Here is a 27,833-nt window from a genome sequence, read left to right as displayed (position 1 = left end):
ATGCAGGTGAGGACACTGAGGCACAAGACGGGTTAAGCAACGTGCCGCACATCACAAAATCAGTAAGTGGCCAGGTCAGCATTCGCACGCAAGTCTGTGCTCTCAGCCCCTCCACTCTGCCGCCTCTTCAAAGAGGATTTAGAATCCTTGGGATTCTTAAAACCTTTGAAAGTAATTTGAATATGCGCTTAGGAGACCTGGCCTTGCCCCTGCGGGCCCATGGGTGGTAGCTGGGCACTATCCATGTCTGCCTGGGGTTTCCCTCCTCCTTGGCAGATAAGCCCTTTCTTAAACTCTCCTCAAACTACCCCACTGAGGTGTCCTTTCTCTTGCACCCTGGCTGATACAAGGGGGTATCTGAAGGGTAATATTTACTTTCTTTTTATAGTTCTTGGTATATATATTTTTAAACATTTTAAACTAAGTATTCTAATGCAGAGTGATAGAGAATTTGAGTCTTAAGCTAGAAACAGAGAATGGATGTTTATTATGGGAAAAATCCTTTGACTAGGCTTCCATGGTTATGTGAATCTAGAAGCAGCAAGTTGTTCTGGGGAAAGATGATAAACATAAACAAGCCGCCTGGTTTGCTGTGTGTGGTTCAGCAGATTGCCTCTCCCTGGATTCCACAGTTCAGGGCGGACGTTTGCACAGGAACCCAGAGGATGAAGTTGGGGCAGCCATCGGGGTAGTCTGGGGTGGCCCTGAAGCAGGCACCTGGCAGGAAAGGCCCTTAAGGTGACTCCTCCTGGAGAAGGGCAGATGCCCTGGAGGCTGACCCAAATTCAGAATCAACAGGTTCATGCAACAGCTGAGGGAAGCCACTGAGGACTTAGGGACCCTGGCAGATGTCCTGCTCTGAGGAAGGAAGGCTGAACATGTGACAGCCAAGAGAAGTTGTTCTAGGGCACCAGAGTGGGCTCTCACAACCCTGTGCATGTGTCCCCAGAGAGTGGGCAGGCCCATGGACCATGAGGAAACCTTCACTTACACCAGCGACACCTGTGGTCACCACGGTCAATTAGTGTGCACATCTAATTTTCTGGTGTCCCAGTCCAGCTTGGGAAGGACTGACCCCTGGATTTCTTTGACATCCAGGGGAAGGGTGATCTAGAGGGAGGTATAAGAATTGTTGCTTATGGACATAAAGCTTTGAGCATCACCTGGAAAAGTAAAGTGAAGGAGTGTGCCCCAACTTGGTGACACAGGTCATACCAGGAACCTCCAGGGTCCCAGACCAACCCGCCCATGGGGGCATCTTTGTGTCTCCAGCTCTGGGACCAGGAAAGGTAGGATGATGTCATCCTTGAATAAAAACACAGAGCTATCACCTATGCCATGAACATCGTGGAGAGTATGTTGTCTTTCCTGTGCATGCTCACCAAGGCGGGTAGGGTGGGGTAAGGGCGTCAATGCTGGTACCACTGCTAGACTCACAGGATGATGAACTCAGATCAGAGCCACAGCTCTGCCCATGGATAACTTCATGCCAGAGAACATCAGATAAAGGAGCACCAAACCCTCAAGAGGTCTGTCTAACCTTGATCACTCCCAGGCACAACACCCATGAATCCCATCCCCCAGTCCCTCCCAAGGGCAGGAGACATCCTCGCAGGCTCAGCTGCCCTCCAGTCTCTCCCAAGGCTGCATCACAAAACACATCCATCTGTTCTTCTGAAACCACCCACTTCATCTCTCATTTCTTCCTCATTTTCAATTCCTGCTTTTCTAATTATTCTCAGTATCTAAATGTTACAATATAAAGAAGCAATACTTATAGAGACTATTTTACTTCGGTTTCGTTTTTGCAGCTTTCCCCAATGTGATTCTCCCCAAAGGCTGCTGGGACCAGCCCAGCCTGGCTACCCCACTGCACGGCAATCTGACAATTGGCTTATCAAGACAGCAGGACGGTTGAAGGTGCTGTCCTCCTTCCTCTGGGTCCCCACGGGGCTGAGTTTCTGTTTCCTCTGTCCTGGCCCCAGTGGAACTCAAGACGTGTCCATCTGTCCATAGGGAAAGGTGTGGAAGGACCTGCACCACAAGGCTAACAGTACTTAACTTGGAATGTATGTGAGGAAGACCCACCAACAGCCTTCTGGGTTATTTGACTTTCTTTCAACAAAGCACATACATCTTTTGTAATGAGAGTTCTGGGGCTGTTAATCTGGGGCTGTTAATCACATCCCTCTGCTTTATTGCTGGATCTCACAGCCAAGGGAGGGCGCTTCTTGCCACCCCACCTCCACTGGCCTGCCCCACCGCACCCCTAGTCTGGACATTCCAGCCTGCACTACAAATGCAGAGGAGCAGGGGTCAGGAGCAGGGAACATGGTGAACTTCAGACCCACCTGAACTCTACAGGTGGGTCTGAGAGAGGGCCAAAGCCAGCTGGAATAACGACCTTCTTGCCATTTTAAGCAAATCAAGACAAATGTGAAAGAAGCTACCTTGTGTCATGTGGAAGTGAGTGAGGGGTGAGGGAGGAACAACTTTCCTTCCCCAAACTCCTTAAGAGGGTCAACCAGTTGGCAACACCTATTACTATCCTATGGATAAAGACAGCAAACCGGAGAAGGAAGCTTCTCCTTAAAGTCATATTCAAGGAGTTTTGTTTTTTTTTTTAAAGCTCTGTTTAAGAAATTTACATAATTATCTGTGTATATATCTGTCCCCTCTCACTTATTCTTAGGGTTTGCCACAGAGGAATAAGGGAGGGAGGGAAGCTCTCAATATTCTTAACTGCAAACAAGCCATTGAAAACCCTTTCTTGAGTTCAATCAGTTAGCTTAATATTTGGCTCCTAAATCAGTTTGATCCTGACCTGGTTTATCTTTCTCAAAGGTGACAGTGCCCTAATTTCCAGACAGAAAATATTGTTAACCCCTCTCCTTCTCTTCCCCTGCCCCCAATAAATTACTATACAGTGAATCTCTAGTCTAGTTTTTCTCAAATAGGATCTTGCACTGAGATTGTTAAAAATGCAATTACATTCTTACTTTCAAATGATTCAGAGAAATGAAAGTGTGTGGAGAGAGAGAGAACATGTGTACACAAATATGGCAAAAATATTAACAAAAGGTAAATCTTTTTTTTTTTTTTTTTTTTTTTTTTTGCGGTACGCAGGCCTCTCACTGTTGTGGCCTCTCCCGTTGCGGAGCACAGGCTCCGGACGCGCAGGCCCAGCGGCCATGGCTCACGGGCCCAGCTGCTCCGTGGCATGTGGGATCCTCCCGGACCAGGGCATGAACCCATGTCCCCTGCATCAGCAGGCGGACTCTCAACCACTGCACCACCAGAGAAGCCCCAAAAGGTAAATCTTATAGGTGAAGAGTATACAACTAAGTATTCATCCTACTATTCTTGCAACTTTTCTGTGGGATTGAATTTGAAATAAAAAGTTGAGAAAATTTTAAAATAAATAAAATTGGCAGTTATGAACCCCATGTTGAGCCTGCTGACCCACATCTCTGGGGGGCAGGGCCGAGAATCTCACCATTGCCCTGGACAATGCAGTCTCAAATGGCTAAAAGAAAATATGAGGTTAGAGAGCAAGCAACAGTTAGAAAGCTCACATCATACAGATGGGTTCTGGACTCCCACACACATCACTAACCCACTCGAGTTACTGGGAGAAAACCTAGAACTAGCAGAGGTGCCAACCCTGTAAGCTGTCCTGACCCACCAGGAATGGCACTGAGGGTGGCCACATCGGGGCCAGACACAGGACCTGCCCCCATAATGCTCTACGTATTTGGGGTGGGGCTAGGAACCTCGAGGCATCTGTGTGACAGCAGTGCTTCCAGGTCAACAAGGTGGCCTTGTTAGCAAGTGGGGGAACCTCTGGAATTCAACCTCCGGTCTCAGCCTATTCTTTCTTTGAGCTAAGTCACACCTGCTGAGCCAGCTTCTTGCCAAACCACAAAAGGGGAGGAAAGAAGATTCCAGAGCTGACTGATTTCTGTCTCTCCTCTCGACAACTAGTGTAAACAGAGAGCTATTCTGTCTGATCACAATGTCAACTCATCTGTAAAAAAAAGCACATAACAATTGTCTGAGACGTTGTGTCAACCTATCACCAAACCTTCCTATCTCAGATGAAGAGACCGAGGCTCAGACAGTGAAGTGACAGTCACGGCCAGGGGAGGACAGAGCCAAATCTGAGCCCAGCTTTGGGCCAGTCGATTTCATGTTTATAACCATTCACAAGAATATATGGACTGTATGGGAGAACAAAGAAGAAATCACAGGGGGTACTCCTAGAAGCAGAGATGAGATGCCTTTTAACTTCAAGAACTTCCACAGTACAAAGGTGAGGGATAACACAGGTCAAAACCTCTCAAGGAGGCCTACATTTAAACTGGGGGAAGGAGCTCAAATTATAGGCATTGTGAATAATATTGGTAAACACCTCAAAGTAAACAATTAGCAGAAAGCTAGCTGTCACACAGGTAAAAAACTCCCTCAATGCTCAAAATTAATAATAATAGTCTATGAAAAGCAGAGAAATAGTCACGTGAACCTCTAACTTTTTAGCCAGAACTCAAGAGGGCAAACTACCAAAGCTGCTGTGGATTAAAGGTAGATAATGAAGCCAAGCTTCTCATTCCATAAAAGGCCAAACAAGAAAATCACTCACCTGAAAAATCACTGTCTAAATACAAGAAGGAATACACAACATACAAATGTTTTGTGATGCATCCACACAAGCACACTGCTCCTTGAAATTTAAAGAAAAAATTTATTGAAGATCTGAAAAACAATTTCTAAAAGATTGACTTTTCCAGAAAACTGTAGCTACACAATGCATTGCGTCTATCATGTTAAAACGTGCATTAGACACAAATACAAAAACCATGAAACAAGCCACCATTCTTTGACAATCTGAGCAAAGATAAAATGCCTAAGGAACAACATGGATGACTTGCAAAGGATGGGCTCTTTACTGTAAGCACCATAAAAAAAAGGGGGGAGCACAAATGGATGAGTGTGTTCAGTTATACACACTGAATTGAACCTTTGGCACTAGGAATCAGAGCATTTTGTCATATAGCATTAACACATATTATAAAAGTGCGTAGTGTCAAAGGAATAGAACCACCAGCATTCAAAAGCAGCTTTGTCAACTAAGCAATAAAACACTCTACAGTACGTCTCTCTGTTGTCCATCATTGAATACACTGGTAGCAACTATGAAATGAAAAAAAAAAAAAAAGAAAAAAAAAAAGGAGCTGTAACCCCTTTTATTTTCTGTTTAAAATCAAACAGAAAACAAACATCACTTCTGTTATACACTAACATTTCCAAAGTACATCATTTGTACAAGAGAAGGACTAAGAAACAAAAATGTGTTTACAGAGATCCAAACAAGAGTGAGTATAAGCGCCTCACACAGCTTTCCGATGGTACTCAGGAGGAGCCACTTCATAATCGCTGGCACTAAACAAAGTTGCAGAGTTCTTTGCCAGGTATCTAAAAATGAAATATTCATTACAAGCATGAAAAAGAATCATATTTTGATACTAATCTCTTCTTAATTATATACAGAAGCCACACAAAGCACTTTAAAATATACTAAAATAATCACAACCTCACAGTAAAACTATGTAATTATAACTCAGGTAAATAGGGTTATATACCAGACAACAACACAAATAAGGATGGAAGTCCAGAGTTACTCCCCTTATTTCAAATAAGCAAAGAACAGGAGTCACCAGAATACCAACCTGAGCACCTGGACTACCTTTAAGAAACAGGTGTCGTTAGTCTAAAAGAATAACATCTAGGTGTTTTCTTTAGCTCTCTGAAATCATATTAAATATAAATTCAGAAACTGACCAGTATTTCTCAAGTTTAAACTTGGAATTAACACCATAAAAATCAAAGGGACCTGAAATGTCCAGTAGTAGAGCACTTTCATTTCATAAAGAAGTGGGGGTAGAGAAAGGATATTAATTCATCATTGGTAAAGCAAAGACTATAAAGCTGTTTAGATTCCCAGGTTCACGTTGGTTTTAAAATTATTATAAAATACACGGTGTCATTTTAAGAAAATTCAAACACAGAACTATATAAAGTAGCAACGGAAAACTCCTTCTCGCCCAAAACTATGCCCAAGAAACAACTCACTGTTAAGTATGATCCTTATTTTTCCAAATCTATTCCAAAGATTGAAAGTGTTTCTCTACAAATCAGAGGAATCATACCATATTCTACTGCAATTTACTTTTTTTAAACTGACACAACATGGACATCTTTCTTGATTCATATATTTAGACCTACCTCATCTATTAATAACCGTTTAAAATTCTTCACCATTTTCTTTTTCAAATGCAATAAACATGCTTGGAAATCTTTGTGCATTCAAGTATTTCTATAGGATAAGTTCCCAGAACCCTAACTGTCTGGTCAAAGGGTAAAAAGCACATTTGAAATTTTTATATGCATTGCCAAAATGCCCTCCAAAAAGCTGTAAAAAGCAGGATTGCCCTTTCCTCCATTTCTCCAAAATTATAAGCCAATCGACAAGAGATATTTTAATTATGTTAAACACATTTTAATGGCCTTTTTACTGAGACTTCTGTGAATTTCCAATGTCTATTTTTCACTGGTTTGGTCATCTTTTTCATATTAAGAACTCTTCTTTGTGTTAAAGATACCAGCCCTTTAACATGTATGTGTAACATACATTCCCTTCATCTTTAAGAGCTTACATTTGCACTTACATTGTTCCATTAACAATGTATCTACTCTTGTACCAATACCACACATTGTTGTTTAGTTTTGTAATAGTATCTATATAATGTCAATCTATCAGAGTAATTTTCAGTACAGTAGACTAATTCACGTTTTTATTTCAAGCATTGATTTTTAGACTTACTTTAGAAAATCATGAAGATAATTCAGTAATAAAGCAAGGCTCTTCTCATCCAGAGGTGTATAGGCCAACATTGCTCCAATACGTACTATTTAAACAAAAGAATTTAGTCAAAGTTATATCCAAGGTAGCACTATAAGCATGTATTTTAATTACATGAGCAAACGCAACAATCACTGATTCCTTTAAAGTATGATTTTAGAAACCGACTTTGGATTTTACTGTATTAAATAAAAGTTCAAATTGGAATTACATCATTATTTTTGAAATGTTATTTTATGTTACCACTTGATATAAATTAGGAAAGACAAAAATATTAAAGGCTCAAAGGAAAAAAAGTAAAATTGTTTTCTAAATGGCAGTATTACCAAATAATCTCAGTAGATGTGGCGCTCCATACACCTGGGACATGGGCGCATCAGGGTGATCTGCGAGGATCTCAGCATACTGTGGTCTCTCAAATTTGTAGAGCAGCTGAGTGCCCAACATTACATTGAAGTATTCCTTGATCCCTGCCACAACTTCATTAACAGCATACTCCCTGATAAATGAATAAAAATATTTACCTTCAAAGCAGGTCACTGAAAGGAATTGAGAGATGGATTAAGTCAACCAACTTAAGGGTAACGAATTAAAAGGTTAAACTAATGACCCTGAGCCTCTACTGAACAGATTTTTAAAACAGATTTAATAAGAAGGCAAGAAATCAATTCCAAAAATAGACCAGTGGTGAGCAAACTATAGCCCTCAGGCTAGGGATGGTTTTCACATCTTCAAATAGTTGTATTTTAAATGGTTATACAGGTACTTAGATATAGCTTCGATTTTACCTGCAACATTTACTTATCTGGCCCTTTAAGAAAACATTTACCAAACTACAGTAAGGTTATCACCTCACACCAGTTAGAATGGGCATCATCAGAAAATCTACAAACAACAAATGCTGGAGAGGGTGTGGAGAAAAGGGAACCCTCTTCACTATTGGTGGGAATGTAAATTGATAGAGCCACTATGGAGAACAGCATGGAGGTTCCTTAAAAAACTAAAAATAGAACTACCATATGATCCAGCAATCCCACTACTGGGCATATACCCAGAGAAAACCATAATTCAAAAAGACACATGCACCCTAATGTTCATTGCAGCACTATTTACAATAGTCAAGTCATGGAAGCAACCTAAATGCCCATCAACAGACGAATGGATAAAGAGGATGTGGTACATATATACAATGGAATATTACTCGGCCATAAAAAGGAACGAAATTGGGTCACTTGTAGAGACATGGATGGATCTAGAGACTGTCATACAGAGTGAAGTTAAGTCAAATACAAATATATTAACACATATATGTGGAACCTAGAAAAATGGTACAGATGAACCGGTTTGCAGGGCAGAAACAGAGACACAGATGTAGAGAACAAACCTATAGATACCAAGGCGGGGGAAGTGGCTGGGGTGGGATGAATTGGGAGATTGGAACTGACATGTATACACCACTATGTATAAAATAGATAACTAATAAGAACCTGCTGTATAAAAAATAAGATTCAAAAAAAGAAAACAAAAAAAGAAAACATCTGCCAGCCAAACTCCCTAAAGCAATGAAATTCTATTTTACTAGTTTCTGATGTTTTTTTTTTAAATTTATTTATTCTATTTTTTATTCTTGGCTGCGTCGTGTCTTCGTTGCTGCGCGCGGGCTTTCTCTAGTTGAGGCGAGCGAGGCCTACCCTCCGTTGTGGTGCGTGGGCTTCTCATTGCTGTGGCTTCTCGTTGCGGAGCACAGGGCTCTAGGCACGCAGGCTTCAGTACTTGTGGTGCACGGGCCTAGTTGCTCCGTGGCACGTGGGATCTTCGCAGACCAGGGATCAAACCCGTGTCCCCTGCATTGGCAGGCGTATTCTTAACCACTGCGCCACCAGGGAAGCCCCTGATGGTATTGTTTTAAAGTACACGTTTCAGATAATTTATTTAGAAATAATGTTTGAAATGTCTTTGGGTATACTTCAAAGATATGTATATTCTTACTTATTATCTGTGTTTCCTCGAGATTTCTTGTAATTTGCATAATCCTCTAGAATGGAATCCACATTCTTCTTGGCAGGAAGATAAAAGAGCTATGAAAACAAAAATACACTTGAATACTAATATCTTCTTTTTCAAAGGAAAAGTATACTGGAAAAGCTTTAACGCAATAAGAGATGACCTAATAGTATTACAAAATAGAAAAGGGCACTGTTCAGCACTTAAAGCATGGCTAATATGATTAACTAAAAATTTAGTTTTATTTAATTTCAATAGCCAAAAGTGGCTAGTGGTTCCCATACTGGACAGCACAGCTCTGAAGACTCAATCTGTTGGACACATTACACTATTACTATATATGGAATACACTTGCACATAAATTTACCTCTGTGATATTATCAAGTCATCATGTATTATATAGTATTATGTGCCAGATCCTGTCAAGCACTTACCTGAATATTCTCTTCATCCTCACATCAATACTATGAGGTTGGGACCCATTATTCCACTAAATGTAAACACTAAAACACAAAAAGGCCGGGTAACTTGCCCCAACTCAGTAAGTGGTAAAACTCAGCTAAACTTAGCAGTTTAGCTCCAGAGGCAAATCAAGAATCAAACGAAGTCCACATTACTGTACAGTATATGACTGATGTCTATGAAGTTTCGTAATCCTCACACAGTCCCTACTTCTCCCCTACCCCTGCTTGTGCTATTTTAGAAATTGGTTCTTTTGTCCTGTAGAGTGCCTCATTCTGGACTTTGATGACTACCCTTGTGATGTTACATACATACCTCATAATGTCCCTATCTCCTGTACACAAGTAATTAGACCTAGGATCTTGTCAGATTCAGGTTCTTTTTAGAGGTCACAAATACCATGCAGCCAGTATTGTGTGCTTCCTATTACATTCCATTAGCAGCAACATATGAGACAATATCCCATTTTCAATGATAGTTAAGACAGGAAACAACATGCTTGCTTTTATGGATTTTCAAAATAATGTGTTCCTGCCCTAGCAACTGCCAACAATGAGTTATCTTGACCTTTAAAAAAAAAAATCATTATAAACTCATGGACTTTGATATATGTACTTCGTTTTAATCCCAAGTCCTTTCTGATGATCAAATTATTCTGTCCCTGAATTAAAAAATACTCATCATACTTTCAATATTCAAGTCTATAAGCTTTTCCTTTAGAAAAAAATTTTTTACACTAGCAAGAACATATCACATAGATTACAATCTGTGTAGCTTTCAAGTTACCTGTTTTTGCCGGGTAATTAAGTCCCAGTCATCAACAAGCCATGGTTTTAGTTCTTCAGGAATCTTTACTTTAACTTCAACTCTGTTCATGAATGTTTCCTCCTAAACAGAAAAAAAGGAAGAGTATTAAACATCTGTCCTTTCTTGCTGCGTAACAGCTCCAAGTGTTTTCTAAAGGCTTTTCTGAACCTTTAGAGCCTCTGGGTATAATCATTTACTCAAATGGACTGCTGGAATTGTCATTTCAAAACTGATAAGTGGAAAGATCATACAGCTAACTCCTGGGAGGAAAGAATCTTATCTTGATAGTCCATTCAATGTCTTTTCATGTGAAAACAAATATTCTTTAGCAAATTTCCTTTTCCTCTATAAATGACCACTCCAACTTGATGCATTTTAACTTAGTATTTTCAAATGTACTGATTTTGAATAGTCATACCTCCAAAGACTAGCCCAAACATGACTATCTTAAAGTTACATCTTTAATACAGAATATTAAATGTACTATCTTCTAATCTGTCTTCAATAACTTTCTAAAAATACCTAATTTTTAGAACATACCACTGTTTTAACCTCAGCTTCAGAAATGTAAACGACATTGGTTAAAGTTTTAAAACCCCTATTTTCAAAATCATAACTTTGGAAATTATAAACATACTAAATTAGAAACGAGACACTGTATTCACTTATGTAAGAATCCTACACTATTGTACCCACACACACATGCAGAACTGACAGGCTTTCCTGGCACTTTTTGTGGCTTTACTAAATCATCTTGGGACACACTAAACCATTTAATGTGACCTAGCTAAGTCTATTCAGTCTAATACCAAAGAAATATTTAGTGGTGTACGTGACCACAGAGCTTCACAATGAACACCTGATGATGAATTGGGGGTAAAATCTAGCAGGAACATATCTAGTGCTACAAGTGAAATAAAGATGTATACAAATATATCCTTCATCCAAAAAAGGGAAGTATTTTCACTTCAGTAGTTAACCATGTTAGCAATGCTTTTGAGACACTCAAAGTTCTATGACTTTTACTGTGTTGTAAAATGACAAGATTAAAAATTCTAACATGCTATATATTCATAAACTTAAGGAAAAACTCACATTTTCAACAGTAGGATCTACGCGGGCCCTTTTCTTGCGAGGAGGCTGAGGTGTCTCACTGGTACTGCCACCATCTCCATTTCCAGGTGCTATAAAAATTTGGGGGTCAGGAAGGGGTATTTTTAGCTTAATAAATGAGAAACTCTGTTAAGGAAACTAGTTTCATGACATACCCTCTTTTGACTTTTCCATTACATTGATTTTACTTAAATCTACATTAAAGAATCATATTCCAAAAAAAAAAAAAAAAAAAAAAAAAAGAATCATATTCCTACCAAAAATATAACTTTTATAAACAGCTCTACCAAACATCTAGTACAAAGCGACATTTAATAATATTACCATCTTACATTTATTTTTAAAATGTTATTGTCTCAGGATGAGTCATTAAGTAACATGAAAATAATAAACGCTTACAGGCTTCTCCATGGTAGAAAGAGTATGAGTTCTCTACTACTATGTACCTAACTCTGTAACATTGCTGTGACTCATATTTGAGACCATCAACATAAGCTTACTCTAAAACTTAACTTTAAAAATTTAACAGTGAATTCAAAATGCAAATGTTATAAAAGGCAAAATAATTTAAACAAAGTTAATATTCTTACTTTTCTGTTTGTTCTTTTTTGTTTTCCTGAAAGGAGGGAAGAAAAAGAGGAAAGATAAATAATTATTGCTAGTAAAATTGCCTCTGTTTAAATTCCTTTTACCAGGTTAAGTTCATAGAGAAATACTACTGCCTTGTTTGCTAAGATCAGGCAGCGATCTTATTTCCTGCATATTCTCATTCACTACTCAGACACAAGGACTTTTACTGATAGTTGGCTAAATCTATATCTCCCTCCACATACTAGAAAACCAAACCAAAACCCCATCAGGAAACTTCCTTCCAGGGTTATGTTATTCGTTTGTAAGTTTATAGCATGTTAAGTGATAAAAATATACTTCGTGATAATATTATTAGTTCCACAAACAAAAAAAAGCTCCAAAGGTTAAAATATTTTCTCCCAATTACTTTAGTACAGCATAATTTGATTTTAGATTTGTATGTTTCAGACCAATCCATTACTCCACTCTCACTGGTCCAAATTCTTTCACTTTATTTCGTCTCAACTATATTCCTTCCACTACCACATTTGTTCTACGAATGTTCTCCCATTCGTAGAACAAAGCTAATGTCTTGGTTATCATCTCTAACAGCAACTTAACTCATGTTTATTTATATACACACTAACAAAGAGTAAATTACTAACTTTGATTTTATACATAATTATTTCTGTAATACAAGGAAAACAGTTTACAAACCCACGATTATAGATTCTGCCTGGAGGGACCATAAAAGAACACCTGAATATTTTTACTTTTCTACAGCTTTAATACTTACGAATGTTAACGACCTACAGCTTTAATACTTACGAATGTTAATTAATGTTATTTAATTTAGAGCTTGGGGTTCATTTGATGACTCAAAATTAACTTATCTTGGTTATAAACACAAAAATCTGGCCATCTGATATTACAGGTTTTTCCCTCCTTCTCTAAGGTTAACTTCTGTAACACTAATATTTGTTGGACAGTATTTCTGAGTCAGATTAAACCATGAACTTTTACATGTCAAGAACATGTGCGGACCAAGAGAAGCCAAGAGCCCTTACACTCCTTTCTTACCCAGTCTATACCAAAGAATTAAAGAAAAAATACTGACAACTGAGCTCAACTCTAAAGATCTATAAACTATACTTCAATGAATACCAGTGGTGTAAAAACCCTTGCTTCAACCTTCTTGCTTGTATTAATTAAACATGCAAGCTACTTTCTCAAAGTACGCCAACGGATTTCATACAATAAATAAACTGCTGGTGTTGTCTGACTTCCTATTTCTAAGCCTCAGGGCTAAATGTTATAATCAAATTATGAACTGTTAGACTCAATGTACCTGAAAGAATAACAAGCCCAAAGTCATTCTTGAGAAAAGTCATTCCACTAAATAATGAACAACCAAAGTATGCTTGGAAGCCAAAGCACTAACAAAATTCACGTATATTCACTATTAGTTTATAAAGAATAAGCGCCCAACCTTAAGGACCTAGATGTCAACAAAGTAAAGGAAAATCTGGTTCTCATATTTTCCAACCAGATGCATACATGTTTATGTATATTCAGAGAAAGCTACAGAACAATTACCAAACACTAAAGATGGTGTAAGGTATAAAACTAAACATTAAATATTAAAAATTGTATCAAAATCTCAAATCAAAATGAAAGAATTAAAAAAAATAAATCTCCAGGTTTAATTACTCAGTATTTTTATTTTAAAATAGATCTTCTATTCTACCAGGGCAAAACAATACTTAAAATTACATGATGCCTTCCTAAGTACTCAGATTACAATCTTATCAAAGTGTCAACGTTCCCATTAAAAGGAAGACTCCTTGAGAAAAAGACTCACCCAAAAAGGTTAAAACCCCAAATATTTCAAAATGCATCATTACCTTCATTACTATCACCTAATTTTTAGGTAGTAAAGTCAGACTAGTTAGGTCTAAAAGCAACAGAATATAATCTCAAGGAAAACATACTTCTCTTAAATCATATTTTAGAGCACGTTACTTTTGATCCTTTGAAAAGAAGCACATGACGGACCACTCATTAAACCTATCTGTTCTTAAAATATTCAAGTGGCAAGAAAAAATGATCTTTTAATAAAAGTTATGATTCTTTATTTTCTTTTATTAAGCTGCCATTCCCACACTGGCTTTCAGGTACATAAACTTATCACACCAATGTGTGTATGCATATGACTTGCACACATAGGCTTATTACCAAGATGTTCTAAATCTTAAGCGTTAACAAGGAATGGTTTTCTTTTTCTTGGGGGTTGAGAGGAGGGGGGATGATTTGAAACCTTAGCATCTCACACAGTTACCATGGGTTTCAAAAGGGGAATTAAAACTAATACACATATTTAGCACTACTGAAAAAGCCAATCTATCCTCCAATCTCAAAATTTGTGTCCTGATAATTCAACACTATACTTGTAAAAGAAAACACATTATATATATACATATTTAATATAACTTAAAAGAAGCATTGTAAGGGACTTCCCTGGTGGTCCAGCTGTTAAAACTTCACACTTCCACTGCAGGGGGCGCGGGTTTCATCCCTGGTTAGGGTACTAAGATCCTACATGCCGCCTGGTGCAGTAAGTAAATACGTAAGTAACTAAATAAATAAATAAATAAATTTTAAAAGAAGGAGGGTTGTGAATGTACTTAATGCCACCCAATTGTACACTTAAAAGAGTTAAGTGGTAAATTTTCACGTTATGTATATTTTACTACATAAAGGAAATATTCCTTTACTAAATAAAGGAAAGGTGGGGGGAGAAAAACTGCTAAGGACTCAGTATGTAATTAAGGAATCAGTATGTAATTAACAGGTATTTTCAGCAACCCAACACCAAGGGGGTTCTCATTGGCATTTTTCCAATCACAACAATGTTCCAGTTTTCATTTTCAATAAATCCTAACAGAAGACAATGTGTGTCAAGTTTGAGTTTCACAAACAGTATGTAAAATTAAAACAAAGATAGAGCTTCTTACACTTCAACATTTTTCTGTTGCAGACCAGAAGTCTTCTTTCCAGGGGCAGCCCCTCTCATCTTCCCCTCTGCATACTGCTCCCTTCAAAAATAATTTCAATAAAATCATCTTAAAATGAATATTTATGTGGAAAAATAAATTGATCACCTGATTCCATTCTGAAATTTATATTCAAATTGAAGTCCCGAGCCTATACATATTGTGGTACAAAGTTTTTATTTAACGAGTTCAACAGAGAGATAATGTATTTACAAAAATCAATTCAAGAAAGGAAGAACAGTAAAAAGGCCTAAGATTCGGCTCTTCTATACTTACGAAAATTAAAATAAATGTAAAAAGTGACAATAGATTCTCATATAACTGAAAATTCCATTTGTTTTAAAATTCACCAATCCCAATTTTTTTTTAATCTGATCCCATTTTATCATTTCCATTTTCTTAATATTTCAGTTTTGAAATTAAAACAATTACTCTATAGACCACACAGTCTTTCAGGGTTCCTTTTCTCAATGTGCTTTCAGAGGTGAATAACAATGGGGAACCCCCACTTCCTTTCTTATTCCTCCCCCACCAAGTGTACCTTCCAAACAGCCCAGGAGATAAGACCGTAACAATGAGTATGCAACTTCAGAAATTTCCAACAACATCCTGCTCTATTTTCTACCTACCTCTAAGGACAGACTCCAGAAATGATATGTATGCTACTTCCTTTCCCCAGGAGAAGCTTTTCTGATCACTTGAAGTCAAAGTCATAACACAGCAGCTGACAGGTCCCAAGGATCATTTTAAAGGCAGGCAGCCAACATGACTTCCATTGTGGATTTCATTTCCAAAAATTAACTTACAGGCATTTCTCCTCATATTCATGTTGCAAAACAAACTTACTGATTGGCTTTTTGAAGTTCTCGTTGTTTCTGCAAATTGGTGTCCACGTATTTGAGTACTCTGCTTTCTGGAACCCATTCATCCCAACTGAAAAAGAGAAAAGTTAAAATATCATTCAAAACTATTTCATTATTACTCAGACTGTCCTCCCACTATGTTTTTTAAGAAATACAAGAGGCAAGACTTTAGACTTCTCTGAACTAATTTGACGAACTGGCATTACAAGTTCATTCTCAACTAAAGTGAAAATCTGTTCTGTAAAAAGGCAGTAAAGGGACTTCCCTCGTGGTCCAGTAGTTAAGAAACCACCTTCCAATGGAGGGGATGCAGGTTCTATCCCTGGTCAGGGAACTAAGATCCCACATGCCACGCAGCAACTAAGTCTGCACACCAGAACCACTGAGACGTGCGCCACAACTAGAGAGCCCGCATGCTGCAACTACAGAGCCCACGCACCACAACTAGAGAAGCCCGCATGCCACAATGAAAGATCCCATGTGCCACAACTAAGATCCAGTGCAGCCAAAGAATAAATAAATAAAAGTTTTTTAAAGGCAATAAACATATTCTCAGAAGCAACATTCCAAATCTAAACTGCGAGTCCAAAAAGAGATTATTCAAATTGTTTTTTTAAATGGCATAAAAGCATGGCATTTAACATAAGAGCCCCTAAGCAACTATCCTTACAGAATAAAGGTACCTAAAAGAACTTTAATTCCAAAAAAACCATGAGGCACAGGAATCCATAATAAGCTGACTTCTTAAAGAACTAAAACTAACTGGCTGGTTGCCTGGGATACAGAACTACAGAACTCTCTGTGCCTTAGTTTCACCCGTAAAATGAGGATAATAGTACCTATCTCGTAGGATTGTTATGAGAATTAAATAATACATATAAAACACTTGAGAGTTTGACATAAAAAATAAACACTCAAGGTCTGTCAGAAACATATTAGGAGGTCTACAATACGGAATACCATCTAGATCAGCTCAGCTAAGACTGTAAATTGAAGTGTTACAATGGTTATCACTCACTCACAAACGAATACACCAACTTTCGAGGCAAAACCATTCTTGGTGTTCTAAACATCAAAAGATAGAACCAACCACTCTCTCAAAATATCTAGTTGCTAAGGCCTTCTGGCACTTAGAAAAGCTCCTTCAAAACAAGATCTTTTTTTTAAATTTTATTTTATTGATGTATAGTTGATTTACAATGTTGTGTTCACTTCTACTATACAGCAAAGTGATCCAGTAATACGTATATTTACATTCCTTTCTTATTCTTTTCCATTATAGTTTATCAGAGGACACTGAATATAGTTCCCTGTGCCATAGTAGGACCTTGTTGTTCAGAACAGGATTTCTGATGTGGCTTTTTTTCCAAAGGGGAAAACAAAGATAAGGTATTTCTTAGGGAATGCTGAACTTTTTGTGCAAATTTTTTCCTCCTGCTGATGGAGCTCCTTTAGTGACACAAAAAGATGTATCCTCAAAGTCTTTTATTTAATAATTTCCCACCTTTGACCTCTTATGTAAGACAGCCAAAAGAAGAATAAAAAATAAAAAGCAATCCTCAACATGATCTCCTAGAGAAAACTTTAAAACATGCATTTACCTAGAGGTCAGGAGGGGGTGGTGTACTGAGGGAGCTCCTTCAGGAACAGGAAAAAGTGCTACAATATCCTCACGTGTCTTCAAAGTTTTTTCAGAGCGCCTGGGCCTCACAGCACTTCTGATACAGACAGCATAGTACAAAGGAATCTCAGTAACTAGGTGTAGAATTTAGCTTAAGCTTTAAGATTTATTTACAAATATAATATTTAAATGTCTGTGTCAACAAATTCCAATAAGGTTTTTGAGAATTTAGAAATATCTTACTATCTATTGTGCTTTTGAAAAGTATACATTTACTGAAGTTTAAGAAAATTCCAGTTTGGAGATTGAGCTTTTGTGGTATGCTTTTCTGAAAGTACAGTATCCTATGAACTGTACTCAAAATGAGGATCTGATTCTTATACCTGTTGCAATTCTCTCTAAATTAAAGGGAGCTAGCAAATTTTTATTTACCACAAAGTTCTATTTTAGAACCTTGCAAATTCCTTCCCCCGATATAAAATGCATCTAAATAAGGACCTTGATCTAAAAGCCAATTCTTGAGTTTCCTTCACATGTCAGGAGCTGAAAACCCTTGCTGAACCACATGAAAATGAAATGACAACATCTTTTGCTCTGAAGAACACCACTACTAGGGTAGTAACTGAAGGCCAAATATCCAGAAATTTTTACACATAGCTCAAGCATAAAAGAATCTCAGAATTTTCTAAAGGTAGCTTGTCATTAATTCCCAAAGTTACAATGATCCATGGCACTACTTACACAGCACTAAATAAAAACATAACATACTTGCTGGGTATTTGAGCAACTCCTCCTTTCTGTATGGATTTAAAGGCTTCTCTAAATACTTATTAAAGATCAAAAATTTCAAAATTCCTTATATTCATCTATACACCGAAACAACTACAAAAAACACATCCTTGTTAATATTCCTCAATGTCTACAAAGATATAAAGATCTCCAATATTTAGTGCTATTTTTTCCTTAATTCTTTTTACAAGGAGTAATATATAAAATGAGACAAACAAAAAACCAAAAAAACTGTGTATCCTATCATTTATTTGTTACTAGATAACGTAACAAAGGAAACAAAGGTTTATTTTCAAGCAACACTATCAGAAAATGCAAGCATTTTATGTATTTCCACAATTTTTTGTAAGCTACAAATGCCACTTAAAACCCAGTCTTCACACTGTACATACCTACATGTAATTTTACAGAAAATATTATACATGAGAATTAAGCACAAAAGCTGTCTTCACTCTATTAAGATGAAATCCTAAAACAGTTACAGTGTACACGGGGATGGGGTCAGATCTATTCCATGAATTTGCTATTTGCTTTTCTTTCATTTCCTGGATAGACTTCCCATACATGATATGCATAAATAAGATATTCTATTTCCTATAGAGAACTGAGATTCTCTTTATATCTTGATATACTCTCAACTTTACCTGACGTTAACAGAATATTGACATATAACATATTAAGTCTAGTAAAAGACTGCAATACAGTTTTAAACACTTCATTTTTTTAACAGGGAAGAAAAAGCCATAAACTACACTGGGATCCAGAAGATAAACTTTCCTGGATATTACCCTCAATTTAGCATTAATCCTGAAATCCCATTTAAAATCATATACATTTACTTCTATTAAGACCAAAGGAGGGACTTCCCTGGTGGCGCAGTGGTTAACAATCCGCCTGCCAATGCAGGGAACACGGGTTCGAGCCCTGGTCCGGGAAGGTCCCGAATGCCGCTGAGCAATTGGATCCGTGCGCCGCAACTACTGAAGCCTGCACGCCTGGAGCGCGTGCTCTGCGGCAGGAGGGGCCACTGCAGTGGGAGGCCCGTGCACCACAATGAAGAGTGGCCCCCGCTCACCACAACTAGGGAAGGCCCGTGCACAGCAACAAAGACCCAGCACAGCCAAAGATAAATAAATAAAATAAATTAAAAAAAAAAAAAAGAAAAAGACCAAAGGATTAAAAGCCCACAGGGTCACTCTGAGTTACTGTATTACCAACATATTATTATTATAAATATTTTAATTATCATTAACTGGAAAAAATCATTTGTTGAATGCACTTTTACACCTTTTACATCTCTACCTTTCTACAATTATACTAATGGAAGAAAATGTAAGGGTCTGGTATTTCTTCTTAGCTAAAACCATTTTGTGATAAAATTTTCTAACTAATAAATAAAACTAACTGGGTTGGTCACCTGGCTATGGGACTGTATGAAAGACGACCAAAGTCACAGAGTCAGTAAATGTCAAGGAGAAAAGCTCCTTCCAAAGCAAGAGTATTCATCAAATCAGATGGCAGTGCTCACTTGGAGAGCTACCAGAGTATGGCTACCAGAGTATGGCTAAGGTGACACAAAGCTTTAAAATCTGCTAGAAAACAACTCCTCAAGCACTACACTTTCTGGCAGTACTATTTTTGAAGCACAAAACACCATTAGTAAAATTAAAATCCTCTCATAGTAAAAATTATACGCTACTCAATTACAAGCACCAAAAATGAATTAAATTATCAAATGTGATATTTATGGGCCCCAAGAAGAAGGACCCATCACTGACAAAGAGCTCCAATGGCTAAACATTCTAGAATGTGTTCAATCTATAACCACTGTCCACTCCCAGCAACATCAATATCACTTCTAAAAAAGAAAAAAAAGTTTTAACTCTTTGGGGTGCAAAATTAGGTTCTGTAACTAAATTTCTGTACCTCTGTTAGGTCATATGCCAAAAAGTGAACCACACAAATTCACTTTGTTAGCATTTAATTATGCTTCTAAAGTTCAAAACATGAGCTGGTTAATACTTCCAAATCAGGCAATCTTTTTCCTCCTCCCCCCGCTTCTAGGTAGAAAAAGCCAACTAGCTTTGAGTATAACTACTTGAAATACCATATGTAATCACTAAGTTTGTGTTAAGGCAAAAAACTCAAGCTGTCTTAAAATGTACCAAAACCAGAAAATAGTTGGGCTAATTATTATTAGACATTATACCGGAACACAAGAAATACTCCAAGAATGTAAAATAAAATGGCTGTAGGGGACTTCCCTGGCGGTCCAGTAGTTAAGACTCCAAGCTTCCAGTGCAGGCGGCATGGGTTTGATCCCTGGTCAGGGAACTAAGCTAAGATCCCACATGCTGCGCAGTGCAGCCAAAAAAAAAAAAAAAAAAAAAAAAAAGGCTGTATACCCTAATTTCTATTCTATTTTCATCACACTACAAATGGTTCACCTTTGCCTCAACATGTATTTACATTAAAACTGCAAAAATTAAGAAGCATATGCTTGTTATCAGTCTACGACACAAAGCTACCTTGTTAATTATAAATAAAACATTGCTTTTAAAGATCTAATACTCACTTTTTATTCCAACCACTGTAATGTATAAAGTATTTCACTTGTTTATCCTTTATGGCAACCTTTACACACTGAAATAAAAAAGAAAAAGTTCACTTAGAAATACTGAAGGAAATAAAAAAGACTACCTGGATAATTTTCAAGTGACCAATCTTTCAAAGACAAACTCTACACTTAAACTCTCTGGTGGCCAAAATGAACATAATAAGATGCAACTCTTTAAAAGAACATTATTTAAACTTTCAGACTACTTAGGTATTCAGAGTTATAAAACTGCCGAACAGTCTTAAAATTTGTTGGAGTCAGTCCAACAAATCTGAAGAACCATAAGCACAAAAGGTCCCCCTAAAACCTTAAATCACTGGGCTAGATAAGCTATCCAAGAACAGCTAATGAAAACAGTATTTGTGCTTTCTCAAAGTCCAACTAGCCAAAAGCTACATTTATTTCAAAAATAAATTCAGCTGAAGAATTATTAAATTCTTTTAAAGAATTAAAAATAATTTTGAATAATTTGAATCATTAAAAAATTTCATTAGTTTACACAAGGCAATAGCTGTTCTGCTGCAGATTATCAGCAACTAGCAAAGTGACAGATGAAAAACATCTTGTGTTCTTCTTAAAAGCAGCCAAACAAATTGGATCCAATCATTAGAAGTCATTAACTATGAAAAAGTGAGGGCTGTCTGGATTTAAGTTTTTATCAGATGCAAATCAAGAGAACCACAATAGTTTAAGCTATTTCAATCACCATTTAAAATTGTTCACTGGAGTGTTTCTGCTGCCAGAGCAGAAAAATCTGCCAGTCCAGTAGTTTGTCAGAAGTTGATACAACAAAAAAAAACTTGGACTCAGAATATATTATAAGCTGCAGCGGTATTATACCATTAAGATGTACGTGCACACACAAAAAGTTCTTGACCATCTCCATGAATCCAGTTTCAGCCATTTAAGAACTTTAAAAACATACATCCACTATGTATTCAAAATAAGTAAAAAGTAGTGAAAATGGTTAGTCACACTGACACTTTAGTCTTATTTTCTGAGACATATTCACCTAGAACATACATTGAAATTGCCTTTAAATATTATACTGTTCAGCATACTGTTCATTTTTTAAAAACTACCACTGTAAAAGAAGTTGACACACCTTAAATATTTGTGCTACAAAAGTTACCAGAAACAAAATACTAAGAACACCTTTGACTTCGTAATGCATCATCCCACTTACCTTTGGCTAAATGGAAAATCAGTTTTTATTACCTGAGCACAACACTGATACAGAGAAAAGGGAAACGGAACCCCCCCGGAACCCCTCCACAATTCAGACTTTGCCAAACAATCCAACAAGTAAGTTAAATGTACTCATCTTAAATGTTAGTTTTTACCTTTAATGTAACTACTCAGTGCTTACTCAGCACATTATATTTGCAAATAAAGTTAACTTTGGCAGTATTTTCTCACAAGTCATTAACTACAAAATGCTATTTTGCTCCCATAAATAGTCAATATTCTATCTTTCCCCTCAAATGCTCTTTCCAACTACTGGACCTTTAGCAGCTCAGTAAGATGAATGGCAAGACAGCAATGCTTTATAAGACCCACTAAGAAAACAGTAAGACATCCATAAGGAGAAGATGAGGAACTATGAATCTATGAAAAAGGTAGCTCTCACTAAAGCTACCAACCACTGAAAACTGATATTATCCAACCAGTAATTTCAGCCAACTTTTCAAGAGAAAACAAGTTTAATACCTTTGCTTCATAAAGAAGAGGCCCATGGAAGCACAGCACTCTCTCACCTGTAAAAGTAAAAAAGACAAAAAAAAAAAGTACTGGGTTAGTTGTGATTTATCTTCATATGTAAGAATATGCACATCTGGTTGTGATGGAGAGCCGTCACACCTGTACCATGGTACTCCTCAAAAGAGTAGGCAAGTGGGTAAGGCAATGCATCCATCAACGCTTCAGATCAAACTTCAATACAACAAAAACACCTTAGCAACTGATGTAAACAACAAAAAGTAATCAGGATATCAATCTATTAAAATCATCAAATCATCTATCACCTGCTAAACAAATTAAATCTACTGTAGCTATCTACTGGCAGAATTGGTTTATTTTTCAATGTACTGATACATGTGGTATTTAAAGACATCTTAAGTTTAGGACCTTATGCTCTACCTATTCCTTCTCTGCTTCCAACCGTCTTAAACTGATTAAACTAAGAAAAACAATCTGTGCATAAAAATTTCTATGTGCATCAGATACAGCTGTTTTTTTAAAAAAAGAGGTCCCACTATGTTCATGCCTTCAGTGTGTTCAATGATGTTCTGGGTGTTGGGCTGCTTCAATGGGAAAAAGTAAAAAAAAAAAAAAAAGAAAAGAAAAGAAAAAAACCCAGACAATTCTAACCTTTGGAACTTACACTCTGTGTTGCATCTACCATTAAGACTTGCAAGACTAAATAGAATGTTAGGGACTGGAATAAGATCTGGAAGACACCCCTGCTCATCAGACAAATCAGGCAGGCAATTCCTGGCAGTACCTTAAAATATCATTTGATTGTAGAAGAAATAGACTTCTCACATTATTTTCGGTCCACTTGATTTCAACAGGCCCAGAGGTAACAAAAATGCCAACAGAGTCAGCTCTTTCAGCTCTAAAATTAAATTAAAATAGCCTACTAGCTCGTTTCTGGAAAGACTACAGGGCAGTATAGGTGACACTGACATGTAACCAAACAGTTTTGCACAATTTACTGGATTTCCTATTTTAACTATCTTCATAAGCAGTAAGAAGAGTGACTGATGAGCTACTTGGGTAGGTCACAGGGAAGGGCCCATGCTGAGGAAAGCAACTGGTACCAAAGCATAGAAGAAACATGACAAATTCTTGTGCAGTGGCCCACTCTGAGGAACCACTGCCTGAGGCTACTAGGCCTATGCAGAAAAAGTGGAGACTAGAAACAAGGAGACCAAAGACTTCTCCCAACTGTCAGGGATAAGAACAGAAAATAGGTATGAATCAAAAGCAGTGAGGAGGACAGCTAAGCCAAAGTAGAAACACTTTAAACTGACTTCCAGCATGGTGGGAGCATTAATGAGAAAAGGAAATGGGGGGAGAGGTTTCTGATCAATTTTGGAGTAAGTTACAGTGCCTACAGGACATCCAAACTGGAGCCATCTGCTAAGCAGTTGAGTACATGTGTCTGGAGGGCAAGAGAAAGCTAGGCTGGAGCCACTGCTGAATACGGTGGATAAGAATGAGACCATGGGGATATAGATAAGGTATAGGGCCTAAAGAGCAGCGCCAAAGATCAGACCTGTGTACCCAAATTTAACACTCCAGGTACTCTCTAAAGGCACCCTGAAAATGGCCTCACTCCCCTCTCCCTCCTTTTGGTGGCTGCCTCCAAAGACAATTGCACTGAGGCTAAGACCCTTTGACCTCCATTCTAGCTACCTGGCCCTAATATCCTGTTGAAAAAATATACAGTAAGTTGAAGAGCATGACCCAGGATAACAAATGCCTATTTTTTTCATGGAAGTGTTAACTGGGGACTGTTAATTGGGTAAGGAGCAAACCACAGTCTCAGGTATTTTCTTTAAATCTTTCTTCACTCTTAATCCTTTCTAGTATCAAACTACAAAGGTAATTTTGCCCAATGCTCTAAAATTCCAAGGGTGACGCGATTCCAATTCCCCATCCTCCCACTCGTTTGCTTACTGGGAACATTACTCAAATTCCAGCATCAGTCAGTCTCCTAACAAGCTAAAAGTCCTCCCCCAGACAATGGGCTAGTTGCCCAATAGCTTTCTTTACCTTATGCTTTAACATTTCAAGTGGAAGACCAAGTCGAGTGCAAAACAGTCACTGTGCTTAAAAACTGCTTATAACATGTTGCACCATTATTAAATAAAAACTTCCAAGTTTAAAAGAACCATTTAGAAAAAAAACTGTTTCTGATCATTCGTATTTCCACCATTACAGAAGCTCAATTCTTCTGCAGTGTTATAATTCTGTGAGTTCCAACAGAATATTCGTTTTTCCTTACAAGATATTCTCTGAAAATGTCTTATAAATAATTATAATTTCTTAAAGATGGTTACAACTTTGACACAGGAGTAGAAAACATGTCTGGAAAGTGGTGGTAATGGTAAGTGCAGAGACTCTTGGGTAGCTTTCAAAACCTTACAGATACACTAGTTCATACTCTTCTCTAATTCACCACTATAGCAGCACATGGATTCTCCTTCGCTGTTATCACTCTTACCATCCCTCTAGTTTAGAACTAAAGCACTTCCTCCAGTGAGCCAACCTTAACTGTCGCACACCTGGGTGATCTTCCTTTCATATCCTACAGTGGGGATTAATTTTTTGTGCCATGGATCCTTCACAGTCTGGTTAAGCCTTTGGGCCTATTCCCAGAATTTTTCTACAAACACGTAAAACAGTATTACAAAAGAAACCGACTGTATTGAAATAGTTACCAAAACATTTAAAATATCACGTTCTATGGTTTTATATGAGCTTCTTAATGGATATAAGCATTTAGCCACTGATCCAATTACTACCACAACTCTGAAATAATGACGAGCATACATTTCGTCTCAATGTATCTCCCACCACTGTAATGCTGGGACATGAAAACATCCAGTTAATACTACTGCGGTTTTTTGTTTCTTTGTTTGCTTTGCTTGTTTTGTGGGGGAGGGGTTCTAACATTCACAACTGAAAAATACTAAATTTTAGTTAGACAATAGAAACCAACACTTTTTCCCGTTCAAGTTCACGGATCTTCTGAATTATAAACACTGACCCTAGATTAAGAATCCCTGCTCCAAAATATCTGGTTAAAAAAAAAAAAAGGCAATCCATAGAAGGTAGTCACACAGCTTCTCAGCGTGAGAGAAAGCAGGTATTAAGAGTCAGTCACAGCAGACACACGCTTAGAAACATCTTAAATATTCCACAGAGTTACAATATACTTGGGTTTTGTGTAAACGACTAATGCACATTAAAGTTTGAAAATCGCTACAACAATTTTTTGCAGACGTCTCGACATCTACGGTAACCAACACATCCATAATAATGAAAGGGAATTTTAAAGTGTTCTTGCTTGCCTCACAGAATTTTACTTCCATTTTAGTTTACTCCTAAACCTCCACTTTAATATAAATGATTGGATACGTTAATTGTGGAAATTAAAGAGCTGTCTTCTTCGACGGTTGAAATCAGATTCTACCGTCGGCCGAGACATGTCGATCAAAGACAATAAAAACTCAACTTTCAAATCAGTTAACCAAGTATTGCTGCAATTGGTCAAACAACTGCTGTACTTAAAAGATAACAGCAAGGCAATGGGACTTCTAGGTGGAAACATAATACCGCGTTCAGGTAGCTTTTATTTATTGCTTTACAAGCAACCGCACAGCAAGAGCGCAGTCACATCCCCATAGGATCTTGGCACTCGGCTTTTCGGTAAGCAAAGAGACGCCTGCCGGCAACACAAAGCCGACCCAGACGCTCGCGCTTTTTCTCTCCAGTTCCCACCCACCTCCCTGGGGTAAGCATCGGGGAACCGGTTCCCGCGCGGGAGCGGGCGAAGAAGGGGGCGCTGTATCTGCCCTAAAGCGGCGTCGGCGGCCGAGAGCCGGGGACCCAGGCGCCGGCGGCCATGATGGCGCGGCCATCTTGCAGCAGCCATTTTACAACGCAGTTCTCCCGCCCCGAGACGCGAAGCCCACCCCCCCAGCCGCAGCCCGGCGGCTCCACCGAGCGCGACCACCTCCGGACTCGAGGCCCCCCGAGAGCGCCAGGCGTTGGCCGCCCACGCGGCCGGGGTGCTCCCCGCCGGCGCCCGAAACCGCCGCCGCTGACTCCCCTCCCCCACGCCACATCACTTCCCCTGACGGCCGCCATGGCGCTCCAGTCGCCTCCCTACAATAGGCTACTTTCTCCGCGCCCTCTTCCTCAGAACAAACACTGCACTAAGGCTTTGCCACGCGGCAATGGCTCCCTCTGCCACTCTAACGCCTGCCTAACGCTTTCGCTTCACAAGGTATTTTCTCCTCATGACGCACCGAAATAACCCGCCGCAATGCGCTTTCCCCGCACAAAGCCCTGTCCGCCGCCTCCTCTGGGCGCAGCCCTTGCCACCCCCGGCCCCCAAACCTCAACCACCCCGAGCCCGCCTCCCTCTCCTGCGCCGATAGATGCCTTTTCCCCAGGAGCTTAGACTCACCCTCCTGGAATTTAGGCTTCGGGTCCTGCTTCGGCGCCATTTATAAGTGATTCGCCGCCGCCGCCGCCGCCTCCTCCTTCTCCCACCACCCCCGACTACCGCCCCCTACTCTCTACCCCACCCAACTGCGCGTCAGACGCGCCGTCAGCCACCGCCAACTCTACATCCTGGGCCCGATTTGCCAGCGGCCGCAGACCTCACAGCATCGCGACCCGCGCAGCCGCCGCTCCAGCCAACGGCTGCCCTCCGCGCACGCGCCCCTGCGCCCGCGCCGCCCCGGGGCACGCCGGGATTGGTAGTTCCCGGGCGCTTGAGGCGCCGCGGTGTGGGGGAGGGGTGGCGGCCTCTTCCCACCCCCTACCCCAGGACCGCCTGGGGTTTTTAAAGTCGGGATTTGATTTTGCTTGTTTGTTGGAGCGAGGGCAAAGGAAGGCAGTGCCTCACTTTAAGAATGGGAGAGGCCCAGTTGCGGAGGCCCACGGGCAGTACAGGGCCACAATGATGTGGGCTTTGAAATGGCCTGAGAGAAAAGGCTGCTTCCTGAAGCCTACTTTCAGTAGCATCTCGAGTAGTTTCCGCCTAGAAAAGTTTCACGGCCAGCAATCTGGCCAGAAGGGGGGTAGGCAGTGGAGTCCGCGTCTAGAAGTTTCGTTGTTTAGCAAGCTCACTGACAGTTTATTTGGTGGGACTGACGGCCATCTGTCGGGTCCTGCACCTCCCCTTCTCCAGCCTGGGTCCTGCGGAAATGAGGACGGAGAGGGAGACACTAGGCAGGCTGTGGGGGCGAGCTCTGGCTTTTTGGGGTGATGTGCT

General features: G+C 39.0%; 1 protein-coding gene across 4 annotated transcripts in view; it reads right to left on the bottom strand.

The window, feature by feature from the left end:
- Positions 1–27,129, bottom strand: part of MORF4L1 (mortality factor 4 like 1) — a 34,902-nt gene extending 7,773 nt beyond the window's left edge. Inside the window, exons 1-13 of one of the 4 annotated variants that reach the window (XM_060005309.1) lie at positions 27,021–27,129; positions 22,529–22,575; positions 20,777–20,844; positions 17,393–17,509; positions 15,775–15,861; positions 14,890–14,970; positions 11,896–11,921; positions 11,288–11,376; positions 10,172–10,273; positions 8,909–8,997; positions 7,246–7,418; positions 6,881–6,965; positions 5,392–5,472 (exon numbers count right to left, since the gene is read on the bottom strand). In XM_060005309.1, coding sequence (XP_059861292.1) covers positions 5,392–5,472; positions 6,881–6,965; positions 7,246–7,418; positions 8,909–8,997; positions 10,172–10,273; positions 11,288–11,376; positions 11,896–11,921; positions 14,890–14,970; positions 15,775–15,861; positions 17,393–17,509; positions 20,777–20,844; positions 22,529–22,575; positions 27,021–27,060 — 1,085 coding nt within the window. In that variant the 5' untranslated portion in view covers positions 27,061–27,129. Of the gene's footprint in view, positions 1–4,721; positions 5,473–6,880; positions 6,966–7,245; positions 7,419–8,908; positions 8,998–10,171; positions 10,274–11,287; positions 11,377–11,895; positions 11,922–14,889; positions 14,971–15,774; positions 15,862–17,392; positions 17,510–20,776; positions 20,845–22,528; positions 22,576–27,020 lie in introns of those variants that run through there. The other 3 variants (XM_060005310.1, XM_060005311.1, XM_060005312.1) reach the window with 3 other exon arrangements.
- Positions 27,130–27,833: the final 704 nt, after the last annotated feature.

The sequence above is a fragment of the Delphinus delphis genome, chromosome 2 (genome assembly GCF_949987515.2).
Source record: "Delphinus delphis chromosome 2, mDelDel1.2, whole genome shotgun sequence".
Lineage (NCBI taxonomy): Eukaryota > Metazoa > Chordata > Mammalia > Artiodactyla > Delphinidae > Delphinus > Delphinus delphis.
The sequence above is the reverse complement of the archived record's forward strand: the minus strand, read 5'-3'. Positions and strand labels throughout refer to the sequence as shown.